The 19,685-nt window shown below is 39.4% G+C and overlaps 1 protein-coding gene and 1 pseudogene across 1 annotated transcript in view; both read left to right on the top strand.

Annotated features, from left to right (window-relative positions):
• The window catches only part of LOC133978509 (uncharacterized), a 455,381-nt pseudogene that overhangs the window by 261,296 nt on the left and 174,400 nt on the right, over positions 1-19,685 (top strand).
• The window catches only part of mmp11a (matrix metallopeptidase 11a), a 32,472-nt gene continuing 27,216 nt past the window's right edge, over positions 14,430-19,685 (top strand). Inside the window, exon 1 of the mRNA XM_062416802.1 lies at positions 14,430-14,561. Within this exon, the coding sequence (XP_062272786.1) occupies positions 14,454-14,561 (108 nt within the window). The 5' untranslated portion in view covers positions 14,430-14,453. The remainder of the gene's footprint in view (positions 14,562-19,685) is intronic.

The following is a 19,685-nucleotide window of genomic DNA, read 5'->3' as shown; positions in this document are numbered from 1 at the left end:
TTTTGTCCTCCATCAATTGTATTTTTGTTTGTATGCAGTAACATTTGAATCATTTGTAATGTATGTAAATACTGTATGTATGACCTGATTTACATTTTTATAACTCACTTTTTTCACTTTGTATGTATATGATGTTATGTGTTGTTTCTTTGTCCGTAATTTGCATTAATTTGTATGTATGTCATGAAAATAAAAATGGAAACAGTGCAAAGTGAATGTTCTTTAATGTCTGCGCTAGTTTACTCAGCTATATTTTCTTCATTCATTCATAATATTTGATCAATTCTGTGGAAATTGGGTTTAAATTAGCTCTAAATTGGGATGGAAACTCGACTTCTGTCGGGTTCAGATAGTCTCACTTTCATGAAAATAGGTGGAAATACTACAAAGTGAACCTGCCTTTAAATTTAATGTCTGAGCCAGTTTATTCTGTTATGCTGCTTTTTGATATCAGTCTGGATTAGGTAAGAAAGAAAAAAAGAAAGAAAGAACATGTAAATTCAACTGAATGAAATGAAAATGCAGATGAAAGGCTTGACAGTGCTGTGTGGATGCTGTAACATAAGCATCACTATGACAACGTGGACAAACACACATATATTGTACATAGATTATGACATAAACACTCTCAGACTGCACATTAGATAAACTCTGTAATTGCTCAGTTGATAGTCAAAGTCTGTCCTGCTGCTCATTTATATAAATGAACAAAGCGTTGAGGTGGCTGATCTCAACAATGTCTAATTTGTACTTTAATATGCAGCTACATTCACCAAAGTCTCACAGGAACAGATTTGCATGCTGCGTGTTATTGTTATTTCCTCTGTAAGAACTCTGAGCTTATCATTCTCGTCTGCAGCCGCGAGGGATGAGACACGATCCATCTCTGCTGAGGCTTTGCAACCATGTTCAGGTCTGCTGATCTGAAGCTGTGCGGCATTTTCCTCCTGCTGGTCCTGGGAGTCCTCGCCAACATCTTCAACCTGGTGGTCATGCTGGTGCAGCAGTGGAGGTCCGGAGGTGTGAAGACCGTCGCTCTCATCATCTGCTTCATCTCTCTGGGAAACATCCTGCTGCAGATCTCCACCTTCATCCTCGCCGTGTCAGTCTGGGTCGGGGTGCTCTGCTGGTCGGATTTACCGCTCTTCTTCTACGTCTTGTTGTTCGTGTGGCTCAGCAGCAGCTCCGTCAGCTTCTGGTGTGTCGCCTGGTTGAGCGTCCTCTACTGCGTGAGAGTCATGAGCTTCTCCTCGGTTCTCCTCAGAGCGATGAAGGAGAACATCTCATCCATCCTGAACGTCACCCTCATGGTGACCCTGCTGACCTCCTACGTGATGTTCACCCCTTTCTTCTACCTCCATTTCCAAAATGAAACTCTTGTTACCAACATGACAGAAGAGTGCAACATAAAGAAGCCTCTCTTCCCTGCTTGGGTCAATGTCAACATCTACGTTATCGTCTTCATCAGCTACCTCACCCTAATGCCCCTGATGATCATGCTTCCCACTTCACTGAGGTTAGTCTTCTACCTGTGTAAGCACACCTTGTCCATGCAGAAGAACCACCAGAGCGGCTCTCACGCTGCAGAGTCGTACCTGCTCGTCTGCAGGCTGACGGTGGCTCTGGTCTGGGTTTATCTCACCACACTTCTCACCATCTCCCTCTACTATTTCCATGCGATCTTCGCCTCGGGGCTCAGCGCTGACATGCTCTTCCTGGGCTTGTCATTTTATTGCGTTGCCTCTGCGATGCTCCTCACCTGCTCCAACAAAAACCTGAGAGAGAAGCTCAGTGTGCTGTTCAGCTGGGGGAAGAAGACATTGAGCAGAAGTGCGGAGGATAAGAGCGGAGTAACAGCAACTGTTTGAAAGACTTTGACTTGAGTAGCATTCTGGGGTGCTACTGGAATATCTGCATGATTTACACTTTAAAAAAATACCTTATTTACCTCAGTTCAGCCTCTATCTGAAACAGGCTCCTGTCTCTTTAAGGCCCAGCCACTCTGTTCTGATTGGCCAGTTCTTGGAAGCTTCCTCTGGCTCCTAACACAACTTAAACAAACTATAATAATAGCATTTTACTTATATTGTTTGTTCTTTACTCTAAATGGAAACTTCTTTATTAAATCTAGACATGTTTGAGTCTGAGACGATCTGAAATAAAAGAACGGTTGGCTGTTTGTGAGCATGTGTGAACAATCTGATGTCATCACGAGGAGGAAACAGAGGTAACTTTGCAAACAGACCATTCAGAGCAGGTTAAAAGCCCTGACTTTTGACTTTCACCTCAAGCTTGTTGAACTCTGCCCTGAACTCTGCTTCTTGGAGTGTTTAATGATTTAATTGTGTGCCATGTTTTCTTCACTTATTTGTGTTCATTTCTCTTGACTTTGAGTCATATATCAACCAGTCCTTCAGACCACTGACAGTTTTTTCTACAGGCACCACTTTGTGACTCTGGTGTAGAGAAAACTCATAGACAGGACACACACACATCTCTATGTTTACTCTCACAGAACAAATAAGAGACTTCTGTGAAAGTCTCTAGATGTACATGGCCATTCAGAAAGCCTTCAACAAGAGCGATTTATCCATCCATTGGCTTTGGTATCTTTTTTTTTACCATGCTATGTTACTCTACCACCAGCAGATGGCGTCGGCAGCATGTCTTTTACAGCAAAATGCTTTACTCAAAACTCAGTAAAGTACATTACACTGTAAGCTTTGAATGAATAAATGGGGAAAAAAAACATTACCGCTCATATCAATTCTACAAACTTTCACATAGCATAGTGCGTCTGGCTGAAACTGTTTTATTTATTCTTCATTTGACCTTTTTCTGTCTTGTACAGCTTGCTGCTACCATCTATTGCACAGCTCAAATGTGACCCTGCAATAAAGGACTGAGGTGTAATAGTGAGTGACAATTTATGTTAAGTGTACCTGTCAAAAAAGTACATTTTTACTTTGTGATTATTTTTTAAACTAAATGTAAAACCAAGTTCTGTAGTATTTGCCAAGGTTCATTTTCATCCTTTTCCTAACAGTATATGCGCAAACAACACTTTGTGATAAAGAGAACAAAATCTAGAATATGTAACATGTGTCAGGTGCTTTAGTCAATGATGATGATGTCGTTAATTTGTATTTTTTACAGTGAAATATTTATGACATAAAGTGTTTAGCAGGAAAATATTATGTGTTTATGACTCATTTTTAAAGATTCACATCTCCACAATGAACCATTGTTTTTGGGACTGAGAAAAAATTTGATGACAATAAAAAAATATATAGAATGGCTCCAGCTTAATCCTTCAATTTAAAGTGAATATTGTGGGTTGATGTCATTTCACAGAACAAAGACTGCTCATCATGAGTGAACTAACTTAATGTGAGTTCAAATTCTTGTCCAGACACTTTGCTCTCAATCTTTACCATTTACCTCCTTCACATTAAAACAGAAATAGAAGAACAAGCACAAAGGTACTATATTTGTTGTTAGATAAAGCTCAGTAGTACGCAAATACAAAGTATAGAGTATTTGCAAACAGTAGTTTAATTCCCTGCAGAGGACACGCTGCCCCCTGCAGGCTGCTCTGAGTCTGTACGTCAATAAAGATTCAAATCTGAGTGCAACTAGGTGATAATCAATCAATCAATCAATCAATCAATGAAAAACATCCACACCCAGTACATGAAACACACATAAAAACATGTGTCTGAAGAAAAACAACAATAACTAATTGGACAAACCCCCACACAATGAACTTGATCCAAAGTTGAGTAAACAGCAGAAACCAAAATGAAGTTAATATTAGTTGTGAGCAGCTTTGTCTTTAAACTCTCTGTACACCTACACACAGTGTTTCAGCTACTCTGATGTGATGGATTTGTTGTTCCTTACATCTTGGAGAAGTTGCCAGTCGTCTTCTTCTTCTTCTTCTTCCTCTTCTTCTTCTTCTTCTTCTTCTTCTTCTTCTTCTTCTTCTTCTTCTTCTTCTTCTTCTTCTTCTTCTTCTTCTTCTTCTTCTTCTTCTTCTTCTTCTTCTTCTTCTTCTTTTGATTTGGCCATCTCAGCTGCTTCTGTACCCTTCATGTAATCCCAGACTGATCCATGGTGTTGAGATCAGGGCTCTGTTGGGGCCAAACCATTTGCTGCAGGACTAAAAACATATTTTGCACAGTAGTGTATGAATAATCAAATTTCAATAATTCCCTGAAACTGAAGCAGCCAAATTGAATTCAGCCATCAGTAATTCTGTTATTTAGACCTGTGCTTTTCCTACTGTGACAACTCAAAATGTCTTCACTGGCTGTAGTACTAATAAGTAAGTAATTAATAAGTAATACTAATACAAAGTACAATAGGGTCACTATCACTCATAAACCCAACAAATCCATTTAATGAAGCATCTAGTTCTTGGGTCAGCTGCATGTTTTTGATCTTAATGCCACAGTTACAGCAGCTTTTTATCCTTGAAGTAAAACCATTAAGATGCAAAATATCTCAACCAAGAGACTTAATGTTAGTCCAAATCCTCGTTCGGGCGCTGCTCTCAATCTTTACTGCTTATCAGACCTCTTAACAACCACAACATTAAACTGTTCTTTGTCACAGAAACTGAAGCAAATTGACGCTCGCTGACGTAAACCCAAAACAGGAAATCTCATTATCTGACCACAGAGGACACTGAGGCATGATACACTTAAAGCAAAACCAAGATTAGCAGCAGCAGCACACGTTTCTGTCTCTGTTTTGATCCTATTTCTTTCCGCCTTCACCCTTATGGCCCTTTTGTTGTGGCGAGGCCTGCCATGGGGTCAGTTAGGGTCACACCAAAAGGGAGAGAACAAGGTTTAATGCCTTCAAAACCACTAATAACCCCCACTGCGTCCCTCAAACCCCCTCCAGGGCCATTTTTCATAGTTCTCTGCCGGGCCAGTCAGAGGAGTCAGGCAGCTGGAGGCTGGCCGCTTCCATCCACCCGTCTGGTTTGCATTAAATGGACACATGTGGTCTTTGTTTTGAGAAGTGCGGCTGACACGAACCCATAACCAGCCGTATGAAAAATGGATATCGCAGACGGCAGGATTTAGGCTCAACTTTGTTCGGGGCCAGTGTTTCACTTTGAACAGGAGGTATCATAATGACAGGAAGCATATTATTTGACTCAAGCACTTCGTTAAGGATGACGGGCAGAGTATCGCTGCGATGTGAAGAGTTGATCTGAGAGCGACTCCGAATGCTGAGTACCTGATAGAAATCTGTATGTTAGATGTTTCAGCTCCGACTTAAATATCACATGTCGAGAGTTTTACAGCAGCATGTTGCCATTTAAAAAAGCACATTTCGGTCCACGACTGAGATTTATACTCTAAACTCACACACAATAGCTCAGTGTTCAGCTCAGGACACATGGTGGTTGATGGACACATTAGCTGTGACAGGGATCAAACCTGTGACCCTGTTTTACTACCGGACAATCCATTTAACCTCCAGACCACCCTGCAATGACAAACAGCCATTGGATACTTAAATAAAGGTTCTTAAAGGATGAATCTATTGATATTCAATCTCATCAAAAGACCAAAATCAACAACAAATTGATCCCACCAATCACGTATCTTATTCCTCGGTGCCATAGAGCTCCGTTGTTGTCTATAAGTGATTAAAAACATGTCAATGAGGTTCCTTTAATAACATGAACACACAAACTGTAGTTTATTTTCACCCAATCCCACAAACACCACAAAATACTCACCAAATGTAGATTCATCCACCGCTGAAAGTAGTCCCCGATAAATGCACTATTTCCTCCTGTTTGAGTGACGTTTTTGCAAAAGCTGCAGTGACCAGCTATTTTACGAAATTACTGAGCCAATTTGTGTTGAGAAAACAATGTCAAACGAGGTCTATTAAGTGAATGTTCTAGGTCTTTCAATCACAGTACATGATCTTCATTAGCAGAGGATATGAGATGTTTTTTTCAGCATTTTCCACCATACGGTCCATTTAGTAGCTTTTCTGGTGCTTTTGACCATATCACCATATCATATTTTTAAAGATGTATGTCTTAAGGGATACATATCACCAATTGGGTGGTATTGAGAGATGTATAGATACATTATTGTTTTGGTCTTGCATTTGTTAAGATACAATAACAACAGCATTATTTAATATTTTAGAGTCTTTGAGGCATCTGGGGTGAAAGTTCAGCCCTCCATGTGTGACATGTGGTAGTTAAAGGTATCACAGCTCATTTTCCTCCTTCAAAGAAATTCATTTGCTGCCATGAATTATTTTAAAATACAGGAAATACATTCCCAAATGCCAGATAACACCTTATGGTAACCATGAGCAAAATTTTATTTTATGAAGCCCAGTTGAGCGTTTTCATATCAGCGGTGCTTTGTGTTGCACTCTGCTTCCCGTCAATCACCTGAAGCCAACAGGAAGGTTTTCCTCACCTCATTGAGCTTCACTGAGCATGAATGCTGCTTTACAAGAGCACACACACGGTCGCTCGTGTTCAAAAAGTTCAGACAAAGTCATTGTTCTGCAAGTCACAAGTCTTTACAGTGAGATCCTGAATTAAGACCAACAAGCCCAAATGCTGAACGTCCTGCTATTGCGATGTGATTGGCTGCAGGTGGACTGATTTAAAGTGTCTATTGGTCCTTCAGCTGCACTCCAGCTACTAGTATCAGTTTGTGATCGCGATAATGAGTTCAAATTAAATAAATCTGTGCAGCATTTGCAAGATTTTGCAATTTTGCTAAATCACTGCAACTTTTCCACATCAAGTGGCCAAATCAACAGACCACTTGTGTTTTGCACGAATTGTGGCATTTAGTGTGGTGATACTTACATCGTCACAGCACAGATTCAGCAATGAACAGAAGCAACTACAAACCAAACCTCCAATCCAACGAGTACTCAGTGGAGCTTTTGAGAGAGAGGAAATGCAATTTCCTTCCTGCTCGTGCAACATGATGATCTGCAGTTGAAGTGACTTAAAGTTTCTATCAATCCTTCAATCTCACTCCAGCTAACAGTATCAGTTTGTGATTGCGGTCATGAGCAAAAATTCAAGAAATATGTGAAGAAGTTGTGAGAGTTTGCAATTTTGCTAAATTACCACAACTTTTCCACATGAAGTGGATAAATCAACAGATTTGGACCAATTGTGGCAATTGGTGTGGTGATAACTTACATCAGCACAGAGTATATTCAGCAATGAACAGAAGCAACTACAAACTAAACCTTCAAGTAACTCTGGTTGATGATAAAGCAAAGGCTCCATCCACCAGTTTTTTAAACCTGGAACAGTTAGAGGACCGAACCTGGCAGACTTGCTAGGCCTGTTTGGATAGCGAGGGTTAACCAAGATGGACCCTTGGTATGAACAACCCCCATCACACTACTTGCAAACACAAACTCAGCATTAGCTCACTGGAATGCCACGCTGTGCACTTTTGTTGTGAGCCTCTTTTATGGTTTTTGCATTTCTACCAAAAGGAAAACACCAAGCTCCATCATGGTAATCTGTGCGTGTGATAAACAGACCAAAGCTTCCATTCATAACACACCAACAGCTGCTGCGTCAGGACCAGATGGAAACAACAAAATCTTTTCATCTGAAAAGATCTTCAGCTTGATTTCATCAGCACAAAGAGATTGTAAACAAGGATTAGATGTATGCCTGGAACTAACTGGCAGGTGTTGCATTTATGCAATAGAAACATACACACTGATAGTGAACGGTTTTGCCCTATAAAAAACAAGCAGTGTGAATCTTATAAACACTTGATGAAAGAAAATCATTTGAGGATCATTTATAAAAACGACCAGAAGAATCGATTAGTAATTGTGTTATAAAGAAGTTAAAAGATAGAAATCTTCCTCTCAGACATTGTTATACTGTTCAGTAGCTGATGTTCAATTAAATGCAAGAGATATTTTGTTTTTATATTTTGTCGCAGGGCTGGAACTAATTTAAAACAACTTTGACTTGAACCCAACTTCTACTTCAAAAGTGTTTGTTTGACATGCAGTCAGTGCACAGCTCATACTGACAAGAATTTGGTCATTATTTTTTAAAGATATCCTGCCATGAATTAAAATGGACAATAGACTGTATATAAAGATGGGTGTAGTGAGGTGTGACGTCACCTGTTGCTTTGTGTTGTGCTAATAGGGCAGGAATCGTAATCAAGTAACATTAAACTTACTGAAATATTCCCACAGGCTACACACAGCAGACATTAAAGCGTTCAGGCACGTTCCTGGAAAAATATTTTTAAAAAAGTTTTGCACAATCTTGCACATGGAAATTAAATTGCAGCCCATGTTGTTTTTGTTAGGATTCTCATCAAATTTTGAGATCAGAGTTGGATCTCGAAATGAAACTACTGTTGCTAGCTAAACGATGTGTTTTGTTCCAGCAGATTAAAGACTAACCCCCAACTGTAAAACAGTGGCACCGAGAATTATACAGGGTTTTACCAGTGGGAAGTCTCTCTCTTAAAGGGAAATGACACAAATGTCTTACAAATTCAGCAACCAGTTTTAGTTAATTTACCATATGAACATTCAGACTTACTACAGAGGGAATCCCACCTCATAAAAACTGAGTAAAATGTCCTCTTTTTTTCACTATTTACAAATTTCTCTTCATCCTTTCTCTATAAACTAGCAACCTAATAGAAGTGGCTATTAGGTCTCTTTTCTGAATTATATTAGTCTTGTAATGTCTATTGTTATATGGCAATGGTGATTCTCTGTTTAGGGACTGTCATAGTGTTTCTGTGTTATATAAAATATCCTGTATACACATTAAGAAAAAAAAGAAAAAAGTCTTCAAATCTTATTAACGGAACAATAATTTCCCAAATCACCAACAGCACACTTATTAGGGGTAATTTAGATCATAATGACTTATTGGAAAAAGTTTGACCAAGTATTTCTAGAAAGAAATCAATGCTTTTTGAATTGCAGTCTATTGGAGTCAGATTTTTTGGCCATTGGTGGCATTGCACTTTAAAGTTCAATTTGACAAACAGATCAGTTCAGTTGTAAAGACAAGTTTCTTTCAGCTAAGACCTCTGGCAAAGGTGAAGTACTATCTTCCTCTAAATTAATTTGATAGGGTCACTCATATGTTCATAACATCACATTTGGATTATTGTAAATCCCTCTATTTTGGTGATGATCAGTTGTCTCTTCGTCACCTGCAGCTGGTCTATAATGCGACATGATCATATCACGCCAGTTCTGGCCTCTTTACACTGGTTACAGGATCAAGTTTAGGATTTTATTACTTGTTTTTAAAGCTCTAAATGGACTGGCACCACCCTATTTATCTAAGTTGTTGCACCATCATGCTCCAGCCAGAGCACTGAGGTCAACCGAACAGATACTCCTGCATGCTCCTATAGGTCAAGGCTCAAAAACCAGAGGTAACAGAGCCTTTGTGGTGGCTGCTCCGAACTTGTGGAACAGTCTACCATATAATATCCAAACTGTTCAGACCATGCAAAGTTTTAAATCATTGCTTAAGACTCACCTCTTTGCACTGGCTTCTAATCCTAGTTGAGCTTGACATTTTATCTATTGTGTTTTTTTAGTTGTGTTTTTATAGTTTATCTTATCTTGTATCTTAAGCTCGTACCGCACCTTGGTCAACTGAGGTTCAATGTGCTATATAAATAAACTTTGACTTGACTTGACTTGACTTTAAAGGGATAGGTCATATCTTTTGAAGTGGGGTTGTATAAGGTACTTATAGCAACACTTTCTGATTCAAACAGCTGATCTGCGGCATAATACAGTGAGTGACATATGTAGCAATACTGCAGAAGGTTACAGTTGAGAAAATGTAGTTCTTACGGAAAGGTCTATCTGACAGCAAGCTTACACTTATATTGGTATTTATTTTTTATTAGGTGGTTAATAAACCTTTTACTGCTGACCTCGTCCACAGCCAAGCTTAGCTTCTGTGCTGCTACTCCTGCCTGCTTCTCCAAACTAGGAGCATGCCGACCCAAATCTACTGCAAGCAATACACTGACTATGAACAACTACCTCATATGATTCCACTTCAAAAAAAATCTGAACTATCCCACTTCCACATTGGCTTCAGGCTCAAGCTGTGGTATAGTTGCTGCTTGAAGTGGACAAGTGGAAAATCTAACCTGTGGATAACACCAGATGAAAAGCCTTGAGCAAGGATGCCTGTGGATGACCAATTTTCAGGGTAATTAATCCAGTTGGCCAAATTTGGATCAACAGTGCCGTCCCCAGATGGTGAGATGACTCCCTAAAACTGCCAGTGTGGTTAAAAACATGGATGTGGTAACAATGATCTCATTTTGCCTCTTACTTCTGAAGTGATGAGTTGTATTCTAAAGTTTGGCTTTCTGCACCTAAAGATTTATGCTGCTGAGGTTGAGAACTGTTGCAGAAAAAATATGATGATTCAGCATTTTTTTTAGAGTTGAAGTTTTGTAAGTTGAAGTTAAGGTCACTTAAATACAGTTGGAGATTTCTTGGTGCCAGTTTTGACATCAAAGTTTGAGTTGTTAACAATGGCAGCCCCTGATATAGAACTATTTTGAATGGGTTTTTCCCCAAATCTGCCCATTTTTTAATGTTTTATAAGTTACATCCCATATTTCTTCTGCCTCGTAAATCATGTGAAACTGCAGTCAGCTTTCAACATTTCTCTGCACCAGTGTCACTTAAGCAGACTCCTGTATATTTATTGGACTTGGCAGCGAGTTGAATCCGGATTTCGGAGCGTATTTCTTTTGTAATTGAGAGCTGCTGTCATGTGATGGAACGCTGCCATATCTTGTAAAAAAAAAAAAACACACAAAAACAGAGGAGGGAAAAATGTCTATTGGGACCATCTGTTGAGAACACGAGATAGCTTGTTTATGTAATTCATGAGATGACAATGGCCAGTGTGGCTCAGGTTACCCAAGAGTTACAACAGCTAAGTCTGCTAATTTTAGACAGTAAAGAAAATTGAATTAACAGACCTGCTGGAGATCAAACACACTCTTTTTCTAAACACTGTAAAAATATATAGAGCGTGATCAAAACAGAGTAGATCAGAGTTTAAGTCTACAGATCTTTCTCAGATGCTTGCCTAAAGCAGGAAATGATTTAGCTGGTTGAAGTTAAATCCTGAGTGAAAGTGAGCTGCAACACTTGATGATGATAAAAGCAATGATGCAAAACACAAACTTTTTTTTCACATTTTTTACAGTCTTTAATGGTATTTTAAGTCATTTCATCTGTACTGCACTATTGCAATGCTCTTTATTCCGAAACAGCAACTTAATTTAGTTCAGAATTTTTGAGTTCCTCATTTGTATCTTTGCTGTTTGTACTGCTAGGTGGCACTGTTGAGAAGTAAATACTTGTGATATGCAGAGTAACAGAGTTAGAGGAAGATGACTACTACATAGTGCACAGTACAATGTTTGCTGTGTTTCAAGTCACATACTTCTGTGTACGCTATGTACTTACTTGTGTAGTGTGCCTATTTCTACAGGTTAGTGTCTCAAATCAAACACAGCTGTTGCACACTTACCCTTAAATGATGATTAGCTAGTTAGCAAGATAGTGTTATCATTTGCGTTATCGTTATCGTTCGCCGTACCAAATCATTACTGCTACGTAGTCGTTGAGAGTGAGAAGTGTCCATAGTTCTACACTCAACTTTTTGACCACTTTGAGTGCACCATCCAGGTACTCATAGGGCCTGATTTACTAAGATCCCAAATAGTGGGTCCAAAATTGCGTTCACAGTGCAATAGATTGCACGTTTCTGCCTGATAACACGTTATCTTGACTCACAGGTCAAACACTTCGCTCATAGATACTGAGGACAATCTCCCAGGTTTCATTGCTAAAATTTGGTTGAAGAACCAATCCAAGACTTTAGGGCGGCCTTTCATATTGGGGCGGGGTGGTGACATGCAATTCAATATGGAGGAGAATGGAGGGTGGTGGGAGCATTATTTCTGGTAAGAAGAGTCCTTGACATTATGTAAGGGGTGTACGTTTGTTATTGGCTGCTCTCATCGCATTGGGAAAACCCCAGACTCTGATAGGCGTAGATCTTTGTCAACTGCCTGGTATCACGAGACCACCCGTTAGCAAGTAGAACAGCTAGCAACCACAACCTCTATAGTTTGTTTGAAAAGCTTTAATCAACCACAGTTTGATAATGTGACAATAATTTCTGGGGTGAAATCAAGTTCTTGTTTTTCCTTCGAGGCTAAGCAAGAGATTATCACTGTTTCCATGTAATTAATCAGGAACAACCAGAATAGCTTTTTACCCCACAAGCCATATTATACAACTACTACCTTTTAAATGATTTCGTATTGTTATTCATCATGTTTTTTGTATCAGGCACTTGATTGCACTTAATTTTAGGTCTTTTTCTAACTGCCGCTGCTTTATTCTTCTTTCTAATTGTTCTCATGTGTCTCGTTCCTATGTTGTAGTTATTTATTCTATATCTTTTGTCTTTGAACTATTATGTTAAGTCTGCTTGTATCTCTCAACACACTAACAGTTTAAATAAAAGGGCGAAAAAGGTCAAAAATCACTTATCTTCAGACCAATCTAGAGCCAGCTTTCAGTTTAATTGCCGTCTGTACGTAAAAGATCTGCATCCAGTCACATTAATTAGAGTCTCCTGACCAAAAATTAGAAGTGTCACTTTCTTATAACACCTTTCCCTTTTTTCTCTTTCTCTATATTTAATACACTGTATTACAGTAATGAGAGGCCTGATGTGGTGTGGAGTTTGCATTTCCTCGTTAGGCAATCAGATTTTATTAGAGCTCTTGTTTCAAGTCTGACATCCATTAAACAGGAAAGCTCTGCTAAATTCTTTACCGCTATTAGTGGTCGTAATTATAGAAATGATCTCAAAGTGACTCACATAGAGCTTTTCCTGCATGCACAAAGGGACAGAGGTGGGTCAGAGACCTCCAGTGGGTCTGAGTGTGTAGCTTTTTATCTTACAGCTGCAAAAATAAACGTGCAGATTCTCTCACACCCCCCACCCACCCCGCCTTCGAGTGCTTTAAAGTTTTATTCTTGCTGCCTTCATCACGCTTCTCACAGACTCATAAAACTCCTTTAATGTCAGTTATCATCTAAATTATTTCTCTTTTTATCCTAATTTATGATCAAGATTATTGGAAACTATTCCTTGAAGTTATTTTTTCTCCTTTTCTACCATTTGCATTTATTATAGGCTCATTTATATTAATTATTAGTAGTAGTTGTTGTTGCAGTAGGTTAGTAATAGTAGTAAAAGTAGTAATAGGCCTCTAAATCTGTTATTTCACAGGTATACTGGAGGTGCAAATGTGTGAGGTGTGAGACGAAAACATGTTTTTTCATCCTAATAAAAATAAATTATAGTCTTGTGTGTTTTGTAGATCAGTTAGCAGCTACTGTATTTAGGTTATTGTGTCCTTGTAACACTCTTATAATAATCCTATTTCCATACGTACTAGAGTGTGCCTGTACATGCTGCGTCATGTTTTATTTATGGTATTTAATTTGCATATTTTAATGCATGTTTCCTGCTGAGACTTGATATGCTTTGATCTTTGTATAAATCTGCAGCCACAGGTGGGTGAACAGCGCAGCGCATCATCATCATCATCATCATCATCATCATCATCATCATCAGGGGCGATTCTAGGATCAGACCTTTAGGGGGGCTCAGCTCCTATAATGAGAATTTGACATACAATGCCCTGCAAGTGTTCAAACCCTCCTGCTAAACTACTTATTTCAGTGGAACGTAAATCACAATAAGAATATTAATACATAGTAGAGTGGTCTACTATAGTGTATAATAAAAATAATGGTTCAGAATAAAACATCACATATTTTTCTACAGAGAGGAGCTTAAGATAGTTAATGAACCCTGAGGGAAAGATTATATATTAATGACAGAACTATCCAAAGTACATTAATGCTGTTTATAAAACCATTTGAATTTTTAGCGGGGAAAATGCAATGATAATTTATTTATTTTTAGGGTTTGAGGGTGCTGAGGTCAAATTAAGGGGTACTTAAAATTAAGCACCCCTAAAAAGCGTCTAAAATCGCCCCTGATCATCATCATCATCTGTTTTGAGTTGACGGGCACACGGCAGAGAAGGGGTTAAGAGTCACATGGTAGCGGGTGGTATTATCAGCCCGGGGCTGTAAAAAAAAAAAAAAAAAAAAGAAGAAAAAAAAGTGTGTGTATGTGGAGGAAAAAAAACAGGCGAACAAAGAAATCAGAGTCTATTTAAAGAGAAGTCGCCCCGGATCCTGCAGCCGTGTGACTCCCGGCACTGCGCTCCGCATTCAGCTGCGCCAAAAACCAGCCTGCCTGTGCACCACACCGGCTCCTGACGGCGGTGAGGATGCGGACTTCTTCTCTGGTCGTGTGCTGCTGCGTCTTGGCGCTGCAATGCCTCCCGAGCATGCTTTGCCTTCCTGTGCGGGGATCCAGCAGGTACAAAGTGGCACCGGTGAGTTGGAGGACGCTTGTTTCTTTTCTGCACTTTTTTTTTTGTCACATGTTGGAAAATTCGAAGAGAGAAAACTTTCCTCTGCAGAAGTTTTGGAAACTTTCTTAAGTTTTGGCGCAAACATTATTTAAATGTGACACTTGGTGACACGCATGGAAAGGATTTATTACTTTGCATTTGAAAGGACTCTGCAGTGTTGACTTGCTTTATTCTTTTCTGCTGCTACAAGTGACTCCCCCACCCTTAAAATAAACACATGCACACACTCGTGCACAATAGTTTGCAATTGTTTTATCCTGCATAATTTGAAGTACAAGAGGTCACTGTGCTCCAACATAAATATAAACTAAATTGCATGAAGAATTCTTTTAATATTCAGGTAAATGTGCACTTTTCTGCAGCTGAACATGCACCTTTTTCCTCAGAAGCATCAGGACTAATGGCACTTATTGTGTAATTAAGGAAAATGGCTATTTTACACGCACAGGAGCTGACCTGTCACTGTAATTAGCCAGGGAGCTGCTCCTATTTTGAAATTACTATCATCACTATTTATTTTTGTCTGCTCAGCAGTAGTGGAGTCATGACTTCGCAGCCAAATCTGACGTCTTCCCCTCTCCGTGCACGCAGGATGACAGCAGAGTGTTTTGGTTTTGCCTCGCTGCAGCCAGGTCTGATCTCAGGGGAGGAGAGAGGGGAAAAAGGTTGCTGAGTTCCCCCGTTTGCAGGGCAGGAAGCAGTAATAACAGGTCTTAAAGGCATTTTGTCAACAACACCATAAAAGAGAGGGGTCCAACATATGGACCCGTCATGACGGCGTCAGTGGCACGCTCCTAAAAGACAGATAGTGTCATATTTATGTGTTTTGGTGGCTTTACAGTGGTTGTTTCTAACATGAGAGCATGTTTTCATGTCCTTCTCATGCATGTTTTGGCCTCAGCATGCTCTACTACTGTATTGCACACCTGCTCACATGTTGCAACTTATTATTTCCTACATTTTTTCTTCTTCTTAATATGTTCCACTGTAATTTGCTCCTCTCTTGTTTATGTCCTCTCTTCTACAGTATCATATTTTTGCTTCCTGGAGCAAACATTTAACGTTTATTTACAATGGATAGAATGGCTTAGCGTGCATGCTTACTCATAGGAATGTCCTGTTTACAGGTACCCAGAAAAAGAAGTGATTTATCAAAACAAACAGGCGACTCGGATAAGCAGTTACAGGAAAGAATGTAGATGTTACTGAGAATCATATTGAAGTTACAGAAAAGAAGCTAAGTGTTTTGATTTTACTGTAAGATTGGAGATTATTTCAGTAGAATATCAAGTTTACGGCATAGTAAATATTTTTGTTACGTTCCTGAAGCATCAGTCATTCACAGTGAGTTACATTGCAGAGAATAAACACCAGGAGGTTGGTTCTTAGGGAAGAACAACCAACCTTAGCTCATAAAATGTGACTGTTATCACTGTTGTAGAATTGTAAAGCAGGTTTAGTTGGCTACTTGTTTTCAGCAGAAACAAGTAGTGAGCAGAACACTGAAGATTGAACTGGATGAGAGTCCAATATTCACTCTCTTTTAGCTCTGTTTTTGCTCTCTACCAACTCCTGAGGGAAATATCTGGCTCTTTAGCAGCTAGTCTACAGCTAATTGTGTCTGTTTGCAGTTTGGTGCTGAGCAGGTAGTGTAAAGTGGCTTTTTACAGCTTTTTCTCTTGAAACAATGCTGTGAGAGCGCTGAGAGTGAACCAAAACAGTAAAGTTGCAGCCGGACAGCAAAAACAATGAGCTGAAACTCACTATAGAGCTCCGTAAAGTCGAAAGGAGCTGCAGAGTCACTGATAATTCTCTGTAGGTTCATCACTACAAGACACAACATACACATTACACACTGTCAGCTGAGACACCGAAAGATATCAATCAGAGCCTCTGTCTGGTAGTTTTAATTGCAGTTTATTGGCCACTTGGGGGCGCCAAACAAGCTGTGACATAACTGACGTTGAGTAACTGAGAGTTGATACGTTGAGTTGCGTGTTTACACATCTGGCAGACATGCAACAACATTAGCATTAATTCAAAGTCATGTTTCTGGTCATTAGTCCTTTTGGTTTTGTTCACAATCAACTCCTAGAGGAAATACCTGGCTCATTATTGGTTAAATGCTCCAGCCTGTTCACCAGCTGGTCTCTGTCTGTTTGCTGTTTGGTGCTGAGCAGGTTTTGTGAATGGGTTTACCAGAGTTTCTTCACTGAAAACAGCTGGGAATGATGCTGATGAGGGTGATGAACTGTGACAGGAAAGCTGCAGACCATGAAACCAAAACAATGAGCTAAAAGATGCTAAAAACACTCTTTAGCGTTAAGAGGAACTGCAGAGTTTCCACATTACACATCATAATTTGTTCCAAATGTTGACATAAAACTTTTGATTAGAGCAGTTTTTCAGTTAAGGCAGAATAGTGAATCTTTGTATATGGATTTTATTCAAATGAATTAATACTAATTATGCGATAGTATGAATTTGAACTTGATTTTTTTTACTAGCGTGTAAGGATTTATTTTGCCTTTTAACCAATGACATCTTTGTAGACGTTGACCAACTGGAGCCCTGACTGCTCTTCTGCCCACAACTGTAAACCTGGAGAAAGGGGGGATGATGTTGTAGGTGCTGTCAGGTGCAGCAGGCTCCTCCTTCACCTCAGTTGTGATAGATGGCAAACGTTGATTGGTCAGGATCCAAGGTGCTGTCTGTCCTGTCTGTCAGCCAAGTTACAGCAATCATTTATTACTTTATGGTTACATAATTTAGAAGTTCCCAACCTGATTGAGGGTCAGGACCACCAAAAAGGTCACAAGGAAAATTTAAGGTTGCACAAGATGGGGATAAAACAGACATTTTTCTTTGAAATTGAATTATTTTGCTTCTTCAGAACATAAAACATCATTCAAATGAAAGAAGCTTGAACTGTTTTCAACTTGACAAATGTTCTTACAACTGTTGCCGAGAGGTCAAGAGTAAATCTTTCCTCAGTTTCAGGTTTTAAGTGAAAGTGTCATTTATATCTAACATGCTTTGAGATTTTGTGCTTTCATTGTGTTGATTCATTAATATCCACTCTGTATTTTTCCATACTTTGCTTTTCTTTCACATGGTTTTATTCACAAGTCATGTCTCTGCATTGTAGTGTTGCAACATTTTTGTCAACAGTGTGATTATCTGTGAGTTGAAAACCATGTTTCCACACCTGAAAAATGAGCTCCTGAATTATCAGCACTATGTTGCACCTGTGATGACAACTATGTTATGTCTGCTGATCATTTCACTGGGAAGTCTAATCTGTAGTTTTTGTCAATTTGTTCCCCTGCTGTTGACAAAAGAGTGAGTGATTACACAGGCCTGGACAGGCCTCGGTTTCTTTGGCATTCAGGGCAGCGGGACACACAAAGTGCCTGTTTTCTCCCTGGAGTGAGGGGGGGGGGGGGCTAACAGTTAACTGTTTAGTTATCGCTGCTGTCAATAAAACCCGAGCTTTTCCTTTCTCTTTTTTCCCATCATGTCGATGTCTTCGGACAAAGCGATTGGTCGGGGAACCGTGAGAGCAAAGGTGACATCAGAGGCGGACTGGGTTCCCATCAAGCAGATCTAGGTCACAGCTGCAAGCGGCTGATGAGACACAACAGGGGGGATGCAGTTAAAAGGCACATGCACCCCTCTTTTATAGAGTTAATCAGATGCTTTGGTTGGTTTTGCGCACGTGAACGTCATGAGTTTTGCAGGTATTTGGCCATAAAGCAAAGTATTGACCAAGTTAAGTGATCACCAAAGTTATTAGAATTCATCCTGATTGCTACATGAATGTTTGTACCAAGTTTCACAGCAATCAATCCAATAGCTGTTGAGTTATTTCAGTCTGGACCAAAGTGGTAGATTAACAGAAGGATCCTTAGAGCTGCTGGTGTGGCCAAAAAGTATTTATTGTAGTATTGAAACCAGGTTCTAAATTTACATATTTATACCAAACCAGAGCTGAGTCTGGTTTTCCAAACAGCTTTTGTACTTCTTTTTCATATTTGGACTTCAAATGAGTTCTGTATGTTGGTGCTACAGCACAAGACAGACCTTCAAACACCAGGTGTTCCTCCACAGGGGAGCTAAATTTAGTGCAGCAGTTAATACTGTGGTTTTAAAACCACCACACCTCCCTTAGAGAAAAAAATCCTGGAAAACCTGTATGAACTGGGCTGAAAGGTTCAAGCTGTGTTGCTCTCATGTCCTGATTTCAACTCTGACCTGGGACGTTTTGACTTGATTCTGTCACTCTTCTTTCCTCTCCACCAAATAAAAAAAAAGCTATCAATTAATGTCACAAAAAAGATAAAAGCTGCATGATTTGTCTGTTAACTATTACTCCTATGAGGCTGTTCCGTCATTACTAATCACAATCAATGATGAAATCATCATCAGTCAGTCATCTTGCAACCAGACGAACATGAGATCTGCAAATTCAAGGACTCAGCTGGAGAGATTTTGTGCCACGAACGATAAGATTTAAGACCAGATGGTTTATATCACCTTCGACTGCCGGGTGTTTCTGATTTCCAAATGATAAAGTGGATTAGGAGAGTAAGAAGGAAGATAACGAGGTACTTGATGAAAAATTGTACATCCCCTCCTCCTATCTGGCACAGTAAATCATTCTTCACTGTAAGCAATCCTTTGTCAAGGGTTTTTGCATTGAGAGCACACCCTTCAAATTGAAACCTTATCTGTCCCCTCAACTAAACACACACTTATGACTTACTTCCTATCATCAGGATTTGTGTAAACTGTTTTTTGGGACTGTTCGATACCATCTTTACCAAAAGCGCTGCTGACTTTACCAGGAGCATCTTGTTTTTTCTGTTACAAACACTGAAGTGGATGTTTGTCTGAAGCACTAAACAAGACAATACATGTTGCTTTAAATATCAACTCATCTTCAGATAAGTCTGAGATGTTCCGTGAATTTAAGGTATTTTGTGATCAAGTTTTCAAATTTCCTTTCTGATAAGCCCACCTTACCTCGTCCTTCCTTCTCCTTCTGCTGCAGTTATTGATTTCCTACGGAGCTTATTGAAAACA

Source organism: Scomber scombrus, chromosome 4, assembly GCF_963691925.1.
Source record: "Scomber scombrus chromosome 4, fScoSco1.1, whole genome shotgun sequence".
In the NCBI taxonomy this organism is placed as follows: Eukaryota; Metazoa; Chordata; class Actinopteri; order Scombriformes; family Scombridae; genus Scomber; species Scomber scombrus.
This window is presented reverse-complemented; position numbering and strand designations above follow the sequence as displayed.